The 19,977-nt window shown below is 39.2% G+C and overlaps 1 protein-coding gene and 2 long non-coding RNA genes across 4 annotated transcripts; 2 read left to right on the forward strand and 1 right to left on the reverse strand.

Moving 5' to 3' along the window:
• Positions 1–1,949: 1,949 nt before the first annotated feature.
• ppp1r8a (protein phosphatase 1, regulatory subunit 8a) lies at positions 1,950–11,910 on the forward strand. Of its 2 annotated transcripts, XM_048202018.1 has the most exons (8): positions 1,999–2,055; positions 2,575–2,635; positions 2,962–3,000; positions 3,207–3,457; positions 5,568–5,785; positions 8,205–8,349; positions 9,458–9,522; positions 9,847–11,910. In XM_048202018.1, exons 4-8 carry the CDS (start codon positions 3,436–3,438, stop codon positions 10,207–10,209), a joined length of 813 nt encoding a protein of 270 aa, XP_048057975.1. In that variant the 5' UTR covers positions 1,999–2,055; positions 2,575–2,635; positions 2,962–3,000; positions 3,207–3,435; the 3' UTR covers positions 10,210–11,910. The 2 variants fall into 2 exon arrangements, with proteins under 2 accessions (XP_048057974.1, XP_048057975.1); XM_048202017.1 differs by lacking the exon at positions 2,962–3,000 and having other exon boundaries at positions 1,950–2,055; positions 3,207–3,360.
• A 1,754-nt stretch (positions 11,911–13,664) lies between these two features.
• Positions 13,665–16,478, forward strand: LOC125275239. Its single transcript, XR_007186405.1, has 4 exons — positions 13,665–13,819; positions 14,502–14,574; positions 15,390–15,482; positions 16,226–16,478. It is a non-coding gene; the product is annotated as an uncharacterized LOC125275239 (long non-coding RNA).
• LOC125275240 lies at positions 14,283–16,294 on the reverse strand. The gene is made up of 2 exons (XR_007186406.1): positions 16,205–16,294; positions 14,283–14,586 (listed from the first exon to the last, which is right to left on the reverse strand). It is a non-coding gene; the product is annotated as an uncharacterized LOC125275240 (long non-coding RNA).
• Positions 16,479–19,977: the final 3,499 nt, after the last annotated feature.

Below are 19,977 nucleotides of genomic sequence, written 5' to 3' on the forward strand. Positions count from 1 at the left end.
GCTTAAAAATATTAAAAAAATACATACAAAACAATACAGGTGCATCTCAATAAGTTAGAATGTCGTGGAAAAGTTCATTTATTTCAGTAATTCAACTCAAATTGTGGAACTCGTGTATTAAATAAATTCAATGCACACAGACTGAAGTACTTTAAGTTAATTTACTAGCTCAACAAATTAGAATACTTAGTAAGACCAATAAAAAAAATAAAAATAAAAAAAAATAATGAATTGTTGGCCTTTTGGAAAGTATGTTAATTTCTATGCACTCAATACTTGGTTTGGCCTCCTTTTGCATGAATTACTGCATCAATGCAGCGTGGCATGGAGTCAACCAGCCTGTGGCACTGCTCAGGTGTAATGGAAGCCCAGGTTGCTTTGATAACGGCCTTCAGGTTATCTGCATTGTTGGGTCTGGTGTCTCTCATCTTCCTCTTGACAATACCTCATAGATTCTCTATGGGGTTCAGATCAGGTGAGTTTGCTGGCCAATCAAGTACAGTAACACCATGGTCATTGAACCAGCTTTTGGTACCTTTGGCAGTGTGGGCAGCTGCCAAATCTTGCTGGAAAATGAAATCAGCATCTCCATAAAGCTTGTCAGCAGAAGGAAGCATGAAGTGCTCTAAAATATCCTGGTAGATGGCTGCGTTGACTGTGGACTTGATGAAACACAGTGGACCAACACCAGCAGAAGACATGGCAGCCCAAATCATCACCGACTGGGGAAACTTCACACTGGACTTCAAGCAAGTTGGATTCCGTGCCTCTCCACTCTTCCTCCAGACTCTGGGACCTTGATTTCCAAATGAAATGCAAAATTTACTTTCATCTGAAAAGAGGACTTTGGAACACTGTGTTTCATCAAGTCCACTGGTTAAGATCAGGATCAGATGTTGCACAACGCTCGGTATAAACTTTCTCTGTCAACTCAGGTTTAATCCAGAGTTTGCGATTAAAGGTGCAGTATGTAATAATTTTGTCTGCTAGAGATCGCTAGAAGCCTATTCAAAACAAAGGCGTAGCTTGATGACACCAAGTATGAGAGCAGAATCTACATGTGGTCTTCACCTCAACGGACGGTGCAAAAGAATAGGGACAGGACTCAGGAAGAAATCATGTTCATGGATGCGATTATTAACGTTACTGTAGTGTGAAGCAGAGCAGGGCTGAGTGTTGTGGGAGCTGAACGAGGCTGCTGGAGCGATTGCGCAACGCGCAACACACGCAACACACGCCTCACGAGTAGTGGAACTTTTATTATGCCACAGTCGCCTGCGCTGCTTCCATTTTTCCAGTCATGAGTATGAGGTAACACAGAGCTGTTTATCATATTAGATACATTTGACTGTGTTGAAAATGTTATAACGTTACTCTGTGCGTTCACTCGGTGACTGAGACACTGTTGCACACTGCAGTAAGATAGATCGATTTTAGAATATTAAATGCTGGTTGGCTGGTGTTGATAAATGGCATAAAATGCTGTATTACTGTTACTAAAAATAAAGCTGCATCTGATTATGCTATGTTAGCTACTTCACAAAATAGTGTTTTTCTCTGAGGCATGGTAAAGCATGGTACTCGCAAAAATCAAGAACTAGATTTAAACAATAAGACTGTTTTAAGCTATCAAAACAGTTGTTCCCTTGTTTATTAAAACATGTAATATATTAAAGCATCTTTGGTGTTTCCATGGTTTCTACAAAATGAAACCGGAAACCGAGGATAATGCGGGTATGACACAATTGAAGGGACTCCTCACACGTCCCGGAGCCTTTTAAAATTGCAATTTTCTCAAGATTTACAAATAGTTGGAAACATTTGGGATATTGTAAGTACTCAAGTGAACAAAATATATAACACTGGCCTAGTGGTTTTTGGATATTTTACTGCAAAATTCTTACATAATTGTGCCTTTAACTGCATGAAGTATCGAACGAACTACAAATCCCACAATCCTTAGCGACACCCGGTAATTACCCAGTATTCCCCGCGACTGTGCAAAATGGCGGCGAATGCAAGCACAAACACAGCTGTCTTTGACTGCCCGTCATGGTGAGATGAGAAGCTAATTACATTATTATTGCAATTAAAAAACATGCATGCATGTTTGTGGAGCGGATGAGTGAATTATGGCTGCATAAATAAAAACAATGCAACTCACTCCTATATGATCTTACAGGCGTGGACAGTAACTCAATGCACAGCAGCATATAAAAATCACTCAGCATGTCTGCATTACATTATATGCTATTAAAATATTTTAAGTCCCTTTTATATCTGAATTATGGTATATATAAATACAGGGATGTGATCTAGTGGTGCATTGCCGATTCCGGTGTTTAGTGTCGAATAAAGTTCATAGGTCTCATCAAACATACAGACTAATTTGCCTTTATTCCACTTTAATATTGTAATTTATTAATATATACAGTACATCGATCTTACAAATAAATGCACACATGCATTTGTGCATAGAACATATAGAAATGAAATTGTAAATATGAAAGGTCTAACAGAGCAAAAAATGAATGAATTTTGTCCCATTGATTGTTTGATTTAATTTAACCTCAGGGCAGGAAAACCTCCACCCGGACTCCATCTGGACGTGGTTAAAGGAGACAAATTAATAGAGGTAAGACTGTGTATAGTGGAAAATGTTGTTATTATGACTCCTGAATTTGACGTGGTGGGCTTGTTTCCCCATTATATAAATATATTCTGCTGAGTCAGTAAGTGTTGGAAAATAAACAAGGTTCCAAAAAGCTTGGAAAAGTTAGGAAATACATTGGTGAAAATGTGTTGAAAACAATTTAAACTTCTGTCATCATTTACTCATCTTCATGTTGTTTCAAAACTGTATAACTCACTTTTTCTGTGAAACAAAAAAAAAAAAAGACATTTTGAGAAAACTGTTTGGTTACCAACATGCTTCAAAATATCTTATTTTGTGTTCCACAGAAGAAAGTGTAAGTAAATCTGGTTTGGAATGACAAGAAGGTGAGTAAATGATGACAGAATTTTCATTTTTGGGGAACTATCAGCCCTCTCTGAAATTGGCTGTACTGTCAATTTTAACTTTAATGAATTTTGACCCCCTTATAATAGTATAAATACTTTTGTGTCAAACTCATTTGAATATTGTAGGTGCCATATTCTCTTATGTCTTAATAACCCAGACTATACACCCTTCTTGTCATCTGCAGAAATTGATCATTGATGAGAAGAAGTTCTATCTGTTTGGAAGGAACCCAGACCAATGCGATTTTACGATAGACCACCAGTCATGCTCGCGTGTCCACGCGGCGCTGGTCTACCACAGACACCTTAAGAGGGTCTTTCTCATTGACCTCAACAGCAGTGAGTGCAGCTCTGCAGGGGCCAGTTGTTCAAAAAGTTTAATCTGGATCAGAATGATCTGGATTTGGAAATCCCATGTTTTGCTATCCAGGATCAGGTAATCCATTTTACTTTTGTGCTGGTTTTTCAAAGCAAAATTGGATTGGATCACACTGATCCAGATATACAGGTGCTGGTCATATAATTAGAATATCATCAAAAAGTTGATTTATTTCACTAATTCCATACAAAAAGTGAAACTTGTATATTATATTCATTCATTACACACAGACTGATATATTTCAAATGTTTATTTCTTTTAATTTTGATGATTATAACTGACAACTAAGGAAAATCCCAAATTCAGTATTCAGTATAAAATTAGAATATTACTTAAGACCAATACAAAGAAAGGATTTTTAGAAATCTTGGCCAACTGAAAAGTATGAACATGAAAAGTATGAGCATGTACAGCACTCAATACTTGGTTGGGGCTCCTTTTGCCTGAATTACTGCAGCAATGCGGTGTGGCATGGAGTCGATCAGTCTGTGGCACTGCTCAGGTGTTATGAGAGCCCAGTTTGCTCTGATTGTGGCCTTCAGCTCTTCTGCATTGTTGGGTCTGGCATATCGCATCTTCCTCTTCACAATACCCCATAGATTTTCTATGGGGTTAAGGTCAGGCGAGTTTGCTTGCCAATTAAGAACAGGCATACCATGGTCCTTAAACCAGGTACTGGTAGCTTTTGCACTGTGTGCAGGTGCCAAGTCCTGTTGGAAAATGAAATCTGGATCTCCATAAAGTTGGTCAGCAGCAGGAAGCATGAAGTGCTCTAAAACTTCCTGGTATACGGCTGCGTTGACCTTGGACCTCAGGAAACACAGTGGACCAACACCAACAGATGACATGGCATCCCAAACCATCACTGACTGTGGAAACTTTACACTGGACCTCAAGCAACGTGGATTGTGTGCCTCTCATCTCTTCCTCCAGACTCTGGGACCCTGATTTCCAAAGGAAATGCAAAACTTACTTTCATCAGAGAACATAACTTTGGACCACTCAGCAGCAGTCCAGTCCTTTTTGTCTTTAGATGCTTCTGACGCTGTCTGTTGTTCAAGAGTGGCTTGACACAAGGAATGCGACAGCTGAAACCCATGTCTTGCATACGTCTATGCGTAGTGGTTCTTGAAGCACTGACTCCAGCTGCAGTCCACTCTTTGTGAATCTCCCCCACATTTTTGAAAGGGTTTTGTTTCACAATCCTCTCCAGGGTGCGGTTATCCCTATTGCTTGTACACTTTTTTTCTACCACATCTTTTCCTTCCCTTCCCCTCTCTATTAATGTGCTTGGACACAGAGCTCTGTGAACAGCCAGCCTCTTTTGCAATGACCTTTTGTGTCTTGCCCTCCTTGTGCAAGGTGTCAATGGTCGTCTTTTGGACAACTGTCAAGTCAGCAGTCTTCCCCATGATTGTGTAGCCTACAGAACTAGACTGAGAGACCATTTAAAGGCCTTTGCAGGTGTTTTGAGTTAATTAGCTGATTAGAGTGTGGCACTAGGTGTCTTCAATATTGAACCTTTTCATAATATTCTAATTTTCTGAGATACTGAATTTGGGATTTTCCTTAGTTGTCAGTTATAATCATCAAAATTAAAAGAAATAAACATTTGAAATATATCAGTCTGTGTGTAATGAATGAATATAATATACAAGTTTCACTTTCTGAATGGAATTAGTGAAATAAATCAACTTTTTGATGATATTCTAATTATATGACCAGCACCTGTACACTTTTTTTCAGATTCCAAATCTGGAATACTAGTGCTCTACGGAACAAATATGAGAAATTTGTTTGATATTTAAAGCAGTTTGGGGATTATTTTATGGCACCAAAATCTCTTTTTTACTTTACAGTTGGCTATCGAAAGGCTAAATATGTAGCCCTAATTTATTATTTTAACAGTTAAAACTAATCAAGAGCAAAATAAAAAATGTGTGTGTATGTATATTAAATGATAAAAAAGTTGTATTTTTTGACCAGTTTCCCAATTTTATCAGTATCCCAATCAGAATCCTTTTTTTCAACCCATTTTCAAGATTTGATTCAATCCGATAGCCGAAATCAGATTACTTTTGAACAACTGGCCCCAGAAGACACAAATTTAACAAATTCTGAACAGAATTGATTAGCTTTCATTTAATTTTGATTCATCTTTGTTTAGCTCATGGCACATTTCTGGGCAGAATACGCCTTGAGCCCCACAAACCCCAGCAGGTGCCGATCGACTCGACCATGTCGTTTGGAGCGTCCACACGAGTGTACACGCTGAGAGAGAAGCCTCAGACGCAAAGCAGCTCGGCTGCAGGAGACAGTAAAGGAGTGGAGGATGAGGAACTAAAGGGATTGCTGGGACTGCCAGAGGAAGAGACAGAGCTGGAGGTATGTGTATCTGTGTGAGGTCATACAGCTGACCTCATGGTAAATAATGCTTTTTATTGGTCAGACTATTACTAATAGAGTGGTGCGGGTATGACGTCACTTTGTAGGCCAACTTTTGGATTATCGCAAAAAACAAGCTCTGTGGTCAACAAAAGATTGTGATACTTGCACGTTTTGTTCATCAAGATCATTTTCACAGATGAACACAACTTTTATGAATTTTGAAGCCTAAATGCAGTCGCCAGAAGTAAAAACCTAAAGGTAGGCTATAAACGGACTACGCCGTGGTCGCACGATTTCAACGTCACCATCGCTAAGCTTCCGACAACTCTTACAGTTTTTATTTAAAAACATTTTCCCAAGTTTCGTTCACTCTGTAGTGCTTTATAGCAGCAAATTAAAGTTGCCCTTGAACCAGTTGTAACAAGATTTAATATAAGTCTAAGGTGTCCCCTGAACGTGTCTGTGAAGTTTCAGCTCAAAATACCCCATAGATTTTTTTTAATTAATTTTTTTAACTGCCTATTTTGAGCCATAATTATATATGCACCGATTCAGTGCGCGGCCCCTTTAAATCTCGCGCTCCCCCGCCCCCGAGCTCTCGACTGCCTTAACCAGCATAAACAAAGTTCACACAGCTAATATAACCCTCAAAATGGATCTTTACAAAGTGTTCGTCATTCATGCTGCATGCATGCATCGATTCCTGTGAGTATAGTATTTATTTGGATGTTTACATTTGATTCTGAATGAGTTTGAGGCTGTGCTCCGTGGCTAACGGGCTAAAGTTAACATTACATACTGTTGGAGAGATTTATAAAGAATAAAGTTGTGTTTATGCATTATACAGACTGCAAGTGTTTAAAAATGAAAATAGCGACAGCTCTCTTGTCTCCGTGAATACAGTAATAAACGATGGTAACTTTAACCACATTTAACAGTACATTAGCAACATGCTAACGAAACATTTAGAAAGACAATTCACAAATATCACTAAAAATAACATGATATCATGGATCAGTTATTAGTGCTCCATCTGCCATTTTTCGCTATTGTCCCTGCTTTCTTTAGCCTGACTACGTCAGACTTCCTACTTCCGCTCAATTTCATTTCGCTTCTGTACTCAGTCTGATACAGCGTCAGAGCTTTGTGTTTGCCACCGGTCTGGAAACAGCCGGGCCAATCAACGAACAGAGGGCGGGCTGAGAGCCGTGACGTAGATGCTAAGCGCCGAGTTTTACATTGTAGGTTAGAGAAATCGAAAACCGAAACGACCGCAGAAATGGGAAACGAGACACGGGATGCAAACTTCGGGATGCATTAACTTCGCATAATCTGCAAAAGTCGTTTACAGCCATGTTCACTCCGGTATTTCGCTCGCATCATCATGTGTTTACAACAGGTTTACAGTGGAAGTTCAATCATAGATTTGAGTTCGATGCATGATGTCTGTGCTTCGATGCGGCTGTACAGGCCCATAACATACGTCATAACTAAACGTATCTGATTGGCTTACGGGTAACCAATGATTTTAAACTTCAGACAAGCGCCCCCTAGCGAGAGAGAAAACACTTCTCTATTATGCCATTCCAGACTCTGTCTACGAAGCAAAGTGAAGTAGCAGAGTCTGGTATTACCAGGCTATGCTTTCTTACCTAGTCTGATGATTCAGCTGTGCACATCCAAACGTTTTGCCCTTGTGTAATGCCTTGAACATGGGCTGGCATATGCAAATATTGGGGTCATACATATTAATGATCCCGACTGTTACGTAACAGTCGGTGTTATGTTGAGATTTGCCTGTTTTTCGGAGGTCTTTTAAACAAATGAGATTTACATAAGAAGGAGGAAACAATGGTGTTTGAGACTCACTGCATGTCATTTCCATGTACTGAACTCTTGTTATTCATCTATGCTGAGGTAAATTCAATTTTTCATTCGATGGCACCTTTAATAAAAAAACACTAAATTAAAAATTTCTAAAAGTCAATGGTTTGGCTATGTCTATTAAACCTTTGACAAGTACGATCACAGAGAATGTCTACGGTGAAATCTATGGTGATGCTGCCGTCGACACTGAGAAAGCAGTTGTCATCGTGTATAGATATGAAACTGCTTCAACCACATATCATTATTTCTGTCTTTTACAATAATTCATATTATCATAGAAGTACTGGAATAAAGTTTATAGTTCGGATATAAACACTGACTTATTTTCAAACACTATGACTACTTTTCAAACACACTTTGAAAGTAACTTGATGCTTCAAATAAAGATTGCATCAATTACATCGTTATGCCAGTAGGTGGCAACAAGTGACTGTTAAATTTTTTTTGTCATTGAATCATTAATTCAAACTGATTTAAAAAAAAAAAAAATGGTTTTCTGAATGTCCACCCCTCCCCCCTTACTGAACAGAACCTTACTGAATTCAACACGGCTCATAACAAACGCATTTCTACACTAACCATCGAGGAAGGAAACCTGGAGATCCAGAGACCCAAGAGGAAAAGGAGAAGCTCACGAGTGTCTTTCAGTGAAGAAGAGGAGATCATAAACCCAGGTACACAGACAACTACACATAGAATGCAAATATAAATGTAGATTACTGTTCAAAATTTTGGGCCCAGTGAGATTTTTTTGTTTATTTTTGGAAAGAAATACTTTTATTCAGCAAGGATTCATTAAATTTAGCAGAAGTGACAATAAAAACATTTTGTAATATTACTAAATGTATTAAAACATTTCTTCTCATGTTCATTCATGTTTATTTGATCCTATAAATGAACTAGTAGGAAGAGATGATCGGTTTATGAGCCTCTTGAGCTGAGGCACTACAGCAATCTGTCACAACACATTAAAGAGCCACAAAACATTTTTTATTTTTTGAATTTCTTAAAAAAACTACACAGTTTGAAAGCTGGGACTTTGTTTAATATTTTAAGTAACCTGTTCTGTCTCGTCTGTCGATGTGTTGCTCCGCGATGTATTTTTCACTGCGTGTGGCGTGATAGCACCATGGCTTGTCAGACAAAGCAACAGTAACTAAGGGGGGCGGGTCTTTGCGAAGGGTCAATTAAGATATTTTTGATAAAATCTGATGGCTCAGTGAGGATTCCATTGACAGCAAGATAATTAACACTTTCAGATGCCCAGAAAGCTACTAAAGATATATTTAAAACAGTTCATATGACTACAGTGGTTCAACCTTAATGTTATGAAGCAACGAGAATACTTTTTGTGCACCAAAAAAAACAAAATAACGACTTTATTCAACAATATCTAGTGATGGGCGATTTCAAAACCACTTCATGAAGCTTTGAAGCTTTACGAATCTTTTGTTTCGAATCAGTGGTTCGGAGTGTGTATCAAACTGTTTTCAGTTACGTCATAAGTGTTTCGAACCATTTTGAAATTTCAATGGTTCACGTGACTGTATGACTAACCAAACAGTTGATGGACCCCATTGCCTTTCATAGTATGGTAAAAAAAACAACAAAAAAATTAAATAATACTAAACTAAAATACTTTGTTATTGTCCACCACTGCTAATATTCCATTCTGAGCACTTTGTTTCCATCTCTCTGGAATGGCTTAGTCTTTACACACTCTCTTCTCCCATTCTTTGTTCATGTTGTGACTTTTGTTAAATATCTCTCCTCTTTCCACAGAGGATGTGGACCCTTCGGTAGGACGCTTCAGAAACATGGTACAGACAGCTGTGGTTCCTATTAAGGTACAATCATTGGCCTGCTGGTTTGCTTCATTGTTTTAGCTTGTCGTCATCGATTTTAATGGATTTGAGAACAGCCCTTCTATCAATACAATTTAAGTTGTTTGTTGCATGGCTCACAAACAGGAAATTGTATAATGTGGGAGTAATGGCTTCTAAAAGGCTTCCTCATAGTCTGACTCGTCAAATCTGACTCCTAATGTAAAGACATCTGACCTTGGATGTCTTTAGAACTCTGTCTTTAGACCTTTGTGTTTCTCTGCAATAGCTTCTTTGCTTTTCATGCTACTTAGGGCAGTTACAGAACTTTTTTTTTCTGTACCGCAGAAAAAGAAACTGGAAGGCCACAGCACGCTGGGATTGGATGAAAGCGTAGCACGTCGGTTACAGAACTTCCCCCTCAGTGCTGGGCTCTACGGCGACCTGCCGCCCACCAGTCACGAGGCAGGACAAGGGGGCGGAGGTCAGGGAGGAGGGTCATCTGCCATCATGGGCGGGATGCCTCTGCCCTTCCCCAACCCCGCCCCAGAGATTGATCTCTCGCCCACAACAGTGCAGCCCCCCGCTATGTTGAACCCCACCCCCGCTCCTGGACCCTATTCAGCCGAACCCCTCAACGAGCCTCGCAAGAAAAAATATGCCAAGGAGGCGTGGCCTGGGAAAAAGCCCACCCCCTCCCTGCTGATTTAACATGCCGTTTTACTACACAACAGGATGCATACAGCCAACATATGACAGATTTGAAGATTACATCTTGGAGTTCATTTGAAGTTATTGGTTCCAAACTTCATATTTGCAGCATTTCTGATACATACTTTAAATACATAATTCTACCTGTTGCCGGTTGAGGCATTATTGTGGGGGTTACTCATGGTGTGGCGTCTGACACTATAAACTCTCGAGGAGAGGGAATATCGCAAAGAAATATTTAGTGCATATTCCACCTCATATTTGGAAAGAAAAAAATTCTAATTGAGATTATATATTGCATAAGAATGAAGCTTGTTAATTTAACTAAGTTTTATTTTGCATTGTGACATTTTCTTCAGAAGAACATTTGTCTCCCCTAATTAACATTAATTAAAATCATACTGTCTGGAATTATTATTTAATTGTATACAATTTATCAGAAATGGCAGTAAAAGCAGTACAAGGAAAACTACCATGATAAACACATTAGTGATAATGTTTGGAGAAAGTGTTTAATTGAGAAAATTTCATAATGCAAAGAAATCTTAATGGTTTTAATCTTTCATTTTCTTCATGCTAAATTTAATAACCCAAACATATTTTTGATATGTTTCATGAGGTTTACCTGGCCATCATGTCATTGTACACAACCAGTCAAAAGTTTGGAATGATTAAGATTGTTTTTATTGCTTTTGAAAGAAGTCTCTTATGCTCACCACGGCTGCATTTATTTGATCAAAAAAATATAGTGAAAATAGTAACAGTACTGTGAGATATTAGTAATGGTTGCTGAAAATCCAGCTTGTCGTCACAACAATAAATTGCATTTTAAAATATAAAAAAATAGAAAACAGTTCTTTTCAATTGAAATAATATTACAAAATATCACTGAGTGTATTTGATAAATCAAATTCAGTCTTGCTGAGCATAAGAAATTCTTTCAAAAATATTTAAAGTTTATTATTTATTATTTATTCCAAACTTTTGACAGATTATTATTACTAGCACCTCGTATTATGTGTTGATTGTTTCAGGCTTTCCTGAGATAAACCGAACAAATACAGAAGGAAAGCTTGGTCCGGATCCAGTAGATATGAGGAGGTTGTTTGGGTAAATGCGTTCTATCTCTCAGAAGTTGACAGCGTGCAGCAACCACTGCGTTTTAACAACAACATGTATTTAATACATAGATTTAGCTTTTTTTTAAAAAAAAAAAAGCCTAAGAGCTTATTCCCTGGGCAAACCTGCCACAGAATTTGCAATTGTACTTTCATTTAAGTTATTAAAATGACATTTTCTAGTACTTATTTGAAGTACAAACCAAACGTTACACTAAATGTAAGGCTATAGGAATTAAGTCTGTCGGTTTGAGCAACGCGTTTAATCTATTTCACTGTTATGAGGCAGATTGTCTTACATATAGGACATATTTTATGAAATGGTTCAGAAAACTGAGGCTGTGTAGCCTGTACATTGGTTTAGAAAGAAGTTCAAACTGAGGAAGAGAGAATAGAAGCGCTGGGAGTTGCCTTGTAATGTGAACTGTTTTGTTAATGTTTTTATATATATTTTTTATATCTTCTGAATGCGATGGACTTGTGAGTGAAAAGCACAGATGAAAAAGACTAAACATGAAAAGATGAAAGGAATTCCTGTTGTTTTTGGATTATTTGTCTAATAAACAGTATTCCTTGCCCTTAACATGCTGATGTGCATTGATAATAGGTGTTTTTTTTTTTCCTTCAAGGGCTATATGTAGTATTCAGAAACCCTTGTTTCTGTCAACTAGCAGTTAGCCAAGGGGAAACCAGTTTTACTTTTCGGTATCAAATTAGACCAATCTACATTTTTATGTAACTGACTTAAAGTTATGAATAGCCTTAAAGAAAAAAGAAGATGACTGCTTGTAAGACTAGTTTAGCAGCAACCGGCCCCAGTGGCTGTTAAAGGGGTCTTTTTTTTTTTTTTCAATTTGATTTACTTTATTCTGCTAAACACAAAAGATATTTTGAAGAATGTCAGCAACCAAACAGTTGATGGGCCCCACTGATTTCTGTAGTTTTTCTTTTTTCTCCAGACTACAACAACAATGACAGAATTTTCATTTTTGGGTGAACTGTCCCTTTAAGTGGACTGCAGCCAGAAACCTTGCTAGTGCAGGCATAGTACATACACCAGTGTTGCCAAGTCTGTGTTTCTCCCGTGGAATTGGGCTTCTTTAACACTGCTGCCGCAGGTTGTTATTAATGTCCGCGGGTTGAAGCTACCCCAAGTAACATGATATTTAGCCCCTGGAATGAGAATTTCCCCGGGTTTTTTTTTTTGTGAAAACCGAAAACCTGGCAACCCTGATGTACACATACTAAACACGATTCAATACTCACAGTGAAGTTCTTTTTCATTCTTTGCTTAGAAGTAAAAAAAAATTGGAAATATCTTTGTAAGCAGTATATTTTTAACAAACACCCAGATGCTGTCCATACTGCTGAGAGCAACGAGATGAATATGTAAATATGCGCTTTCCTCTTAAAAAAAAAAAAAAAAAAAAATGACAGCGGTGAGAAAGCAGCAGTTAAGAAAGCATCTGATAACCATGTGGATACATTTGCTCTGCGGTTCACCAGCATCATGACTGACGACCGATTAGGTCATTTAAATTACACAGTTATGATAGTTCGATTATAAAGTATATTTGAGACTATAATAGCCTATAGATATAGCTATATGAGACTATAGTTTTAATTGGCCCCTTTTATTTGCATGACACATTGGCATTACGTTACAGAATAGCTCTTTCGGCATTATCCAGAACATAAACATTCATTTCATGTGTTATAGAACAGAAGAGAGGCTCTCGGGATGTTCCTTTCGTAGACAACCTAGGAATTCAGGTGGGTCAGTTACGTTACACACTGTTCATACATTAGAAAAAAAATAATAATAATAATACATGAAAATTCTTACATATACGTAGCATAGTCCCTTTAAAAAAATCACCAACATGACTGCAAAGATCTTGTGGGTGGTGTAGAAAACTGGCCCAAGTCAAACTGGTTCTGTGATACTCTGATTTATATGGTTTTATCCTCCATAATTTCTTTGATCCTTTTGTAAAAATTGTTTTTCATTCATTTATTCACATTAACATTAACCGCGGAAAACGTTGTTACCAAAGAATGACAAATTTGGACTTCATGAAGGGAAGACGTGACCAAAATCTAATTGATGACAACTTTTTATTTGTTTTTGGATAACTATTAAGGGGTAATGCCACTTTTACAAGATGTAAAATAAGTTTCTAATGTCCCCAGAGTGTATATGTGAAGTTTTAGCTCAAAATACCCTACAGATAATTTTTATAGCATGTTAAATGTGTCACTTTTTAAGGGTGAGCAAAAACGCTCAGTTTGTGCTTGTGTGTGTCCCTTTAAATGCAAATGAGCTGCTGCTCTCAAGAAGAAGGCGGAGTTTCAAGAGCTCATGCGATTGCCTCACGCAGATTCAAAATGTCAGAAACTGTTCAGGCATTTATTTTCAAACCAGAGTCTGACAGTGATGGAGAGACTCAAGAAGTGACAACATGTTAAGTGCAACAGGACGTTTCTGAACGGTTAGTGGATGAATTTATGTAGCTGATTTGCAGTTAACTATCTTAAAGTCATTTATTAGCATATTATGTTATGATAAATCGCTCGTGTGGGAACTGTTGTAAGATCCTACAGAGTCAGAGAATGTATGATGCATGAAGATAGAACAGGTATAGTTTAGTTTAATTATGATTATAACTTGTCATGTCATCTTGCTTCTAAGACACCAAGACATCTAAGACATTGCATTTGTGTTAAGTACTGTACTGCAATAACATGGCCAGAGATTGTATTATAGGGAGATAAGAGGGTCTGTATCTCTCACCATTGGAGAAATCATAATCAACCACCCCTTTAACCTAAATAACCAATGGGGGTGTCATGCACCAAATTATTACTATTATTGTCCACAGGCTCTAGTCTCATTTATTGTAGGGTTATGTTTTAGACAGACTCTACAATGCACTGAAGTTTGCAACCATGTAGATTCTTATTTACATTTTTATTTAGTTTTATCACAAAAATAGGTCTTTGCCTTTTCACTTTTTTCACAAGTTTTCTCAAAGGCCGAGACTGTTTAAAAGCATTTCATTTATTCAAATGATATATACATATATACAGATTGGTCATATAAAAACAAAGCAAATGTCGCTGTGATGACTTGATGACTTCTTTCCTCTCGCTTTCTCTCGCGTTCTTGCTCAGACTTGTCAGGTTGGGGTTGGACTTAAGGCTTTGGGTCAAGTCTCGAGCTCAAGCCCTCCACCAAGGACAGCAAGTATGTTATTTCCTATCCAATACAAAGATCAACAACTCATGAATGATTTTTTAGAGCTGATTTACAACAGAAATTAATTCTGGTTGCATCACTGATTCTGTTATTTTCCTGTTTGAGAAGGCTGGTTAGTCATGACCATGTGACTTGACATCTATGAAAACAGCATCTAAAACATGATTAATATACCATAAAATGTTCCTTATCTTTACATTAAAAGTGAAGTATGTCGTTTCTGCAACATTAGTGGCACTGAGCGAAATTACAAAATAAAGAATATTTCCAAAAAACCTTACAAAGTCCCTTTCCGTGCACAGTGTCTTCCGCAACTTAAACATCACAAACTAAGCTCTTACTGGTTCTTGTGAAAGCATGTTTCAGTTCCAACATATTAGGAATACTTTTAGCTGTGTTGCATTTGCTTTAATGAAATTTTTTCTTTCCAAACATGTGCATGATGATGCTGTGTGGTATTGAAGCATGCTTTGTAGCGTGTAGCATCATAATGCTCTGTTCATTTTGACGTGTTCATGACCCGTTTAATCTTCGAAGGTAAAAATGCAGTCAATTTTGGCTTTCACTTCTGTAACTGATTTCCCATGGCTTTGTTTGCTACAGTAGCCACGCCCCAAACTCTCATTATATGTTAAGCTATAAAAAAAAAATCTTACATACTTCACCTTTAACTGTCTCTGAACAGAGCCTTTGCTATATGTGTGTGTTTATCAATGTTGTCAATATTATTCACTCGCCTTTGGATAATCTGGAGTTCTGAAATGTAACTTTGGTTTGTGTGATTTCTGTTCTATTGCGAAAAGGAGGACATGCGTTCGCCATCTTGTACAACAACACACCTAGAGCTCAGACATTTATTGGGACGGCATGGAATCAAGGTTCTGTCAAGACTTCAGGTGGGCAGTAATCCGGTGCTCCTGTTAGCAAGACATTGTTGAGCTTTTTTTTAAGCATCAAATAATTAGTAAGTCACCACATTCAGGCTTCCACATCAATGTATAAGTCGCTCTCGTAGCCATCACTACTAAACTTATGTTACAAATCCAAATTAATGGAAACATTTCCAAGCTGACTTCTGCTTAAAGCCTGCATAAATGTCCCAAAATCTTACTTCACAAAACGAACAGTCATTTTATTTCACAATTATAACTATATATTTCACAATTTAACTATATTTCACAATATAGTTATTTTTCTTATTCTTATTCTTATCTGATCTTTTATTAAAAAGAGAACATACATTTCCTGGCTTCATTTGGCCAACTATGGTGCATGTAGCTCAGTACTGGTAATGGCCCATAAAGATCATATGGGCCATATCTCTAATATGTTTATATTATATTAAATATAATATAATTAAATAAACATTGATTTTTATTAAATACATAGCAATGTTTTATTTATGACATAACTGACATTGTAATACTCAGCATGACAGCCATTTTGACAATTTTGTGTGTATTTGACAATTCAAGAGCAATAAGTCGAAAAATAGAATTCTATACAGGATTGTATGTTGTCTGAGAAGAGGCTTTCTGTGTGCGTGTTTCGGGTGTGTGTCAGCGCAAGTACCATTGATCTGTTCACTTTACACCGCCCAGCCTTATTTCAATCTCACCTGTTGAGCTCTTGTTCACAGGAGAACGACTGATGACCACTCTGCCACTCCCTCTTCCTGTGGGCCTGACCTGTGGACACAGAAACAGCCAACTTAGAAGACAGAGGTGTTAAATATCCAATATCCAAATATCCAGGAAGCTCCCCGACCCAGGAGCTTCCTGGATATTTGGATACTGGGTCTCCAAACATCACATTCAGATATCACATAGTTAGTAATGTTTTAATAACAATCAATAATTGATGTCAGTGGTCAAATAAAAATTGTTACTTCAGTTACTCAAATTGAAAAGTTTATTTCACATGCAAGGAATCAAATACATGTGATCACTTGGGGATCAAATGGGTTACCTCGCACAATTTTCTTCACATTAATGTAGTCAATCATTGTACAACATCGTACCTTAACATACCATAAACAAATGATAAAACTAAAGCAGTCACCTCCTCTTTTACCCATCATGTGAGCCATCAACATCCTCCTGCAATACAATAAAATACAACTCTTCTCAGAAATACTACTCCCAAAAAATAAATAAATAAAAAAAATAATAAAATAAAATAAAATAATAAAACCAAACTCCTTCTAAAATAAGAGAACAATAAAATAAAAGTATCCTCAGAAATAATATGAACTCTTTCAAAAATGTTACTCTATAGGATATATCCTTGTCACACTGTCACCATCATGTTCTGTTTTGGTCTTCATTCGTCACGTGTTCCTTTGTTCTAAGTTCCCGCCACTCATCAGTCACCATGGACACTAAAGGCTGATTTATACTTCTGCATCAAGTGTACACCGTAGCTACGGCGTAGGCTGTGTGTACCACGCGTAGCCTACAACATAGCCTGATGTGCACCTCTTCAAAAATGTAACAATGCGTCAATTCTACGCGGACCACGAGCACTGTGATTGGTCTGATAGAACCCCTCTCCCTCAGGTAAAAAAACTGGCGCGGAGCACTTGGAGAAGAGCGAGTGTTTTCAACTTCCATAGGAATGAAAAAACGCTCTGTTTCAGGGGACACGTGCAGTCATACTGCAACAAAAATCGTTACCTATTTGCCGCTTCTCTGCTGCTTCTATTTGTAAGCTTCTCTGACAACTTACATGACAAGCTGCTTCTTCTTTGGCTTTTGCCTTGATACTCAACATGACTGCAAACACTGCCTACTAGTGGTCTGCATGCTCGTCGACGCGGACAACGACGCAGAAGTATAAATGAAAACAAACGCATAGCCTATGGTGCAAAGGCTCCAGCGTAGGTCCGATGCAGAAGTATATATCACCCTTAACTCACCATCACAGCTGTTCATCATTAGTTCATCTTCTGCTCTCTGTAAATCAGTTCCTGCTTGTTTTCAGTTCAGTGTCCAGTCTTGTACATTTTATGTTTGTTTTGCTACTTCTTCCTGAATTGTCATTAAACTTCGTGTTAGAATTACCTTTCATCTCCTTTGTCTGTTTGTCTACGACCACGGAAGGATCACGTGAGTCCCCCACAGATGGAGAGCTACAACCCACTGCAATGTGTCAGCGAGACCTGATGCGTCAGCCAGACAAGTGGCCTGCGCGGAACCTCGCCCCGGAAGAGGAGCCCCCCAGCATATCTGATCAGGGAGGTGAGCCCGTACCATCTGTGGTTGATGGGGAACTGGTGGAAATACGGACTGAGGCCTGGCTGATAGACTTCAGTGCGGAGGTATCGTCACCCACCCTACCCCAGATACGCTGACCCAGAGCCTATTCCACCACCTGTGACCACGGAAGGATCACATGAGCCCCCCGCAGATAGAGAGCTACCACCTGCCGCGATGCGTCAGCCAGACCCAATACGTCAGCCAGACAAGTGGCCTGCACAGAACCTCACCCCGGAAGAAGAGCCCCCCAGTGTATCTGAACAAGGAGGTGAGCCCGTACTATCTGTGGCTGAGGAGGAACTGGTGGAAATATGGACTCAGGATTGGCTGATAGACTTCAGTGCGGTATCGTCACCCACCCTACCCCACCCTATTTCTCAACATTCATTGCTGCTTTCTAACAGCACAGAGACTGCCATGGACTGTACTCTACATCCTAACTTTACAGGTCTCCATCGCCAACCTTCCCAGCCAGTCCTCCAGCCCCGCCTCTGCTAGAGGTTCGCCGCCCTTCACCATCTCCAGATTCACCATGCCGGGACATCGAGCCTCAGGTCGTGCAACCTCCTTCAGCGCCTAAGCGAATGGATCCTGTGGCTCTGCCTCCGGCCTCTAATCGCTTTGCTCCGTCTCGGCCTGTCGACCTGGCGGCTCCACCCTGGCTCCTCCCACCTTCGGCTCCACCATACCCCCTCTGCCTTTCAACTCACCCAGGTTTCCTCGTCCCAGCGGCTTGTCCTTGGTCAGTTGTCTCACCACCTCCGCCACGGACTTGGGGACCTGCTGCTACGCTCTGTTCCTCCACCCCTATGCTGCAGCGGGCTCCTCCTTCCCTTCTGACTCACCTCGGTCCGTGGCCACACCGGCTTCGTCTCAGTCCTCGGGTGATCTGGCTTCTCCTCTGAGGTCGTTGCCGCGATGTCGCCTAGGCCTCCGAGACCAGCGATGACTCTGTGCTCCATCGGCTCTCCATCTGCGCCCTGGGATCCATCAGCTCCACCTCCGTTGGTTGCCCCCCAGTTGTCGACAGTCCTATCTACACCTTGGTGCCTCCTTCTCTTGTCTCCACCGTGGGCTATCGTCACTGCCAAGCTCTGGGTCTGCGCCATCGGCCGTCCACCACCAACGCCGCCAAGGGATCGTCGTCCACCCTTCACCACTCCTCCGACACCATCACTTTGTCCACCTCCAGAACCCCATCTGGCCCTTCCTCTGATGTTCTGTTATGGCGCGAGGACACATCTCGCCGGAGGGGGATGTACTGTCACACTGTCACCGTCATGTTCTGTTTGTTTTGGTTTTCATTCGTCACATGTGTTCCTTTGTTCTAAGTTCCCACCACTCATCAGTCACCATGGACTCACCATCACAGCTGTTCATCATTAGTTCATCCTCTGCTCTCTGTATATCAGTTCCTGCTTGTTTTCAGTTCAGTGTCCAGTCTCGTACATTATTGTCATTAAACTTTGTATTGGAATTACCTTTCATCTTCTTTGTCTGTTTGCCAGAAACCATGCGTTACAATGCTGCGATGTCCTTCTAGAATAAAAGTCTCCTCTCTGAAATCCTCCAAAACAGCTTCAAAATCATAATACATATATGTTTATGTACATAGCAGTAATTTCACTCTAATGGCAATGAAAAGGACTTATTAAGACATACAAGCTTGATAAAAATGCTCATTTTAGAAGAAAATTTCAGATGGCACTTACAGGCTTTTGCATCTGAAGTCTTCACACACACACACACACACACACACACACACACACACACACACACACACACACACACACACACACACACACACACACACACACACACACACACACACACATATATATAATGTATGTGTGTGTGTGTGTGTGTGTGTGTGTGTGTGTGTGTCTATTATTATATCGCATATTTCTATATTTATTGTTTTGGCAGATTTCGTCCTCCATAGCCTACTTCATTCAATGTAAATCTCTGGGATTTTTTATTTTCCCCACCTGATCAAAATCATAAACCTCTTAACACTTAGAATGTAGCTAATTGCAGACTTTAACAAGGTATCTAAGCCTACTTGTAATTTTACTGCAGTTATTGAGTAATATTTTTCGACTGACTCAACACTCTTCAGGATGACATTTATGAG

This window comes from Megalobrama amblycephala, linkage group LG9, assembly GCF_018812025.1.
Source record: "Megalobrama amblycephala isolate DHTTF-2021 linkage group LG9, ASM1881202v1, whole genome shotgun sequence".
Lineage (NCBI taxonomy): Eukaryota > Metazoa > Chordata > Actinopteri > Cypriniformes > Xenocyprididae > Megalobrama > Megalobrama amblycephala.

Bases quoted from the DNA above. Each gene is read 5' to 3' on its own strand.
- ppp1r8a (XM_048202017.1), top strand. From the start codon at position 2,006: ATGGCGGCGAATGCAAGCACAAACACAGCTGTCTTTGACTGCCCGTCA. The intron at 3,361-5,567 runs GTGAGTGCAGCT...ATCTTTGTTTAG, and splicing joins TCTCATTGACCTCAACAGCA to CTCATGGCACATTTCTGGGC. The intron at 8,350-9,457 runs GTACACAGACAA...CTCTTTCCACAG, and splicing joins AGAGGAGATCATAAACCCAG to AGGATGTGGACCCTTCGGTA.